This window comes from Bradysia coprophila, unplaced genomic scaffold, assembly GCF_014529535.1.
Source record: "Bradysia coprophila strain Holo2 unplaced genomic scaffold, BU_Bcop_v1 contig_400, whole genome shotgun sequence".
NCBI classification, from domain to species: domain Eukaryota; kingdom Metazoa; phylum Arthropoda; class Insecta; order Diptera; family Sciaridae; genus Bradysia; species Bradysia coprophila.
Window position 1 is genome coordinate 78,861 of NW_023503656.1, and position 1,958 is coordinate 80,818.

The 1,958-nt window shown below is 39.2% G+C and overlaps 1 protein-coding gene across 1 annotated transcript; it reads left to right on the forward strand.

Annotated features, from left to right (window-relative positions):
• The first annotated feature begins 437 nt into the window (after positions 1-437).
• Positions 438-1,538, forward strand: LOC119082237. Its single transcript, XM_037191701.1, has 2 exons — positions 438-518; positions 801-1,538. The coding sequence occupies exons 1-2, from the start codon at positions 438-440 to the stop codon at positions 1,536-1,538; spliced, it is 819 nt and encodes a 272-aa protein (XP_037047596.1).
• Positions 1,539-1,958: the final 420 nt, after the last annotated feature.

The following is a 1,958-nucleotide window of genomic DNA, read 5'->3' on the forward strand; positions in this document are numbered from 1 at the left end:
TGAACAAAGCTCCAATAACTAATTGTCTTCCGAAAACAAAGAGATAACCAATACTGATACCTACATATCACGTACTTTAGATCGCATTTTATTCTCTTCTTTACACAAATGTAGTGCAGCGGTTTGATGCTGAATTACATATACAAAGATGTAGTACAGCGGTCCTAATCAAGTTCCAATTCCTAAAATTATTTTCTGCCGAAACCCAAGATAACATTTTATTTAAAAAAAAAATTGGACAACATTTACTTTAATCGGTTCTCCGCTCTGGATTAATTTCATCGATTGAGTTTTCAAATCAATCGGATCATTCAATTGAGCTGAGTGTTAAACTTAAATTCAATATTGTTTGATAATTGTTACCAGATCCGAACTAAGTCCCGAATGAAAAATGATCCGTAAATTTTGATCTAAATCGATTGCGAACAAGATCACCCATGTCGACCTTTATTCATGCCAAGTCTCTAAATGGAAAGAGAACTCAGTTCACGTGTGAGGAGGCAAATGCGTCAAGGAAGGTTAGTTAAAATCAATTTGTAAACTGAAACTCGGTCTGATCAAAAGGCGCGATCAAAATACTGTGACAAAACACATTCAAGCAAATTATTGAAGCCTAGAAGGAAAATAATGCCAATGACACAGGTTGGACAGTATTGGGTCGCGTCGTTTGTATATTAAAGGTGAATCGTTGCCATGTTGAGTCTCTAGTTTAGCTGCAATATAACGAGTGCAAACTTTTATTTTTACTCCGAAAGGGATGAGTCTTATTCTGACTCATTTTTTATTTCTATTTTCTATAGGTGACAATGTTCAGATGGGTAGTAGAAGCAGTTAATGGCCGAATCAAGAATGTGTTCCCGTTTTTTAAACACACCATCGAAGGCTCGTACGTTCCAAAAATCATGAGATTCAACCGAATAGCCTGTGCCATCATGAACAAGTACTTCCCGCCTCTATTCAGCAACAAAGACTTCCACGACATAATTGCTGAAGGATGTGTCGATGACCTGCAACCGCAATCGAACGCGTTGAAAGAAGAAATTGAGACATTAGGCGTGAAGCGAATGACAACAAAGTGGGAAAAAGCATCAGCATCGTCAGTTGTCGAATTTCCGAAATTGTCAGCAGAGGATTTGCAGAAAATTACTCTGGGAACGTACCAAATCAAGATTGCGGCGCGTTACATTCAAAATCACTTGAAACAGGATTCTGAATTCGGCATTTTCATACACCGCGATACGGCAGATATCATTAGAGCCCGAATACAATCAAGATTCAGTAAATCAAAAACGCACGATGCGTGGGTCAAATTCAGTGCAAATGAGAATGGTTGTGATGCTATAAAAGGATTGTACTGCTCGTGCAAAGTGGGAGAACGAACATTGGGCTGTTGCAGCCATCTAACAGCTGTTATTCGGTATTTAGGCTTTGACCGGCATCAGCCTAAAACAACCAGTTTTCGTTCACGTTCTGCCTGGGACGCAATCGATTGTGCTGATTGTTCCGATGTGGACACTGATACCGAAAGTGATATTTAGTTATCACAACAGCCAATGTATTAAACAACACACTACAGCCGATGTAGTCAACGGAGATCCGATCTAGTCATTCAATCCAGTTAACACAGCAGCCGAATCGCCAATTTAGTGAACGTCCAATCTAGTCAACATACAATTTAGTCATTCAATCCACTTAACACAACAGCCGTTCAAGTCAACATGCGATAGTCCATCTAGTCAACAGTCTAGTCATTCAATCCACTTAACACAACAGCCGTTCTAGTCAACGCACAATATCCAATGTAGTCAACCTGCAATAGTCTATCTAGTCATTCAATCCAGTAAACACAACAGACGTTCTAGTCCATCTAGTCAACAATCTAGTCATTCAATCCAGTTAGTCATTTAATACACTTAACACAACAGCCGTTCTGGTCAACGCACAACATCCAATGTAGT

Coding starts and splice junctions, on each gene's coding strand:
- LOC119082237 (XM_037191701.1), top strand. CDS start 438: ATGTCGACCTTTATTCATGCCAAGTCTCTAAATGGAAAGAGAACTCAG. Junction 519..800: donor AGGCAAATGCGTCAAGGAAG/GTTAGTTAAAAT, acceptor TATTTTCTATAG/GTGACAATGTTCAGATGGGT.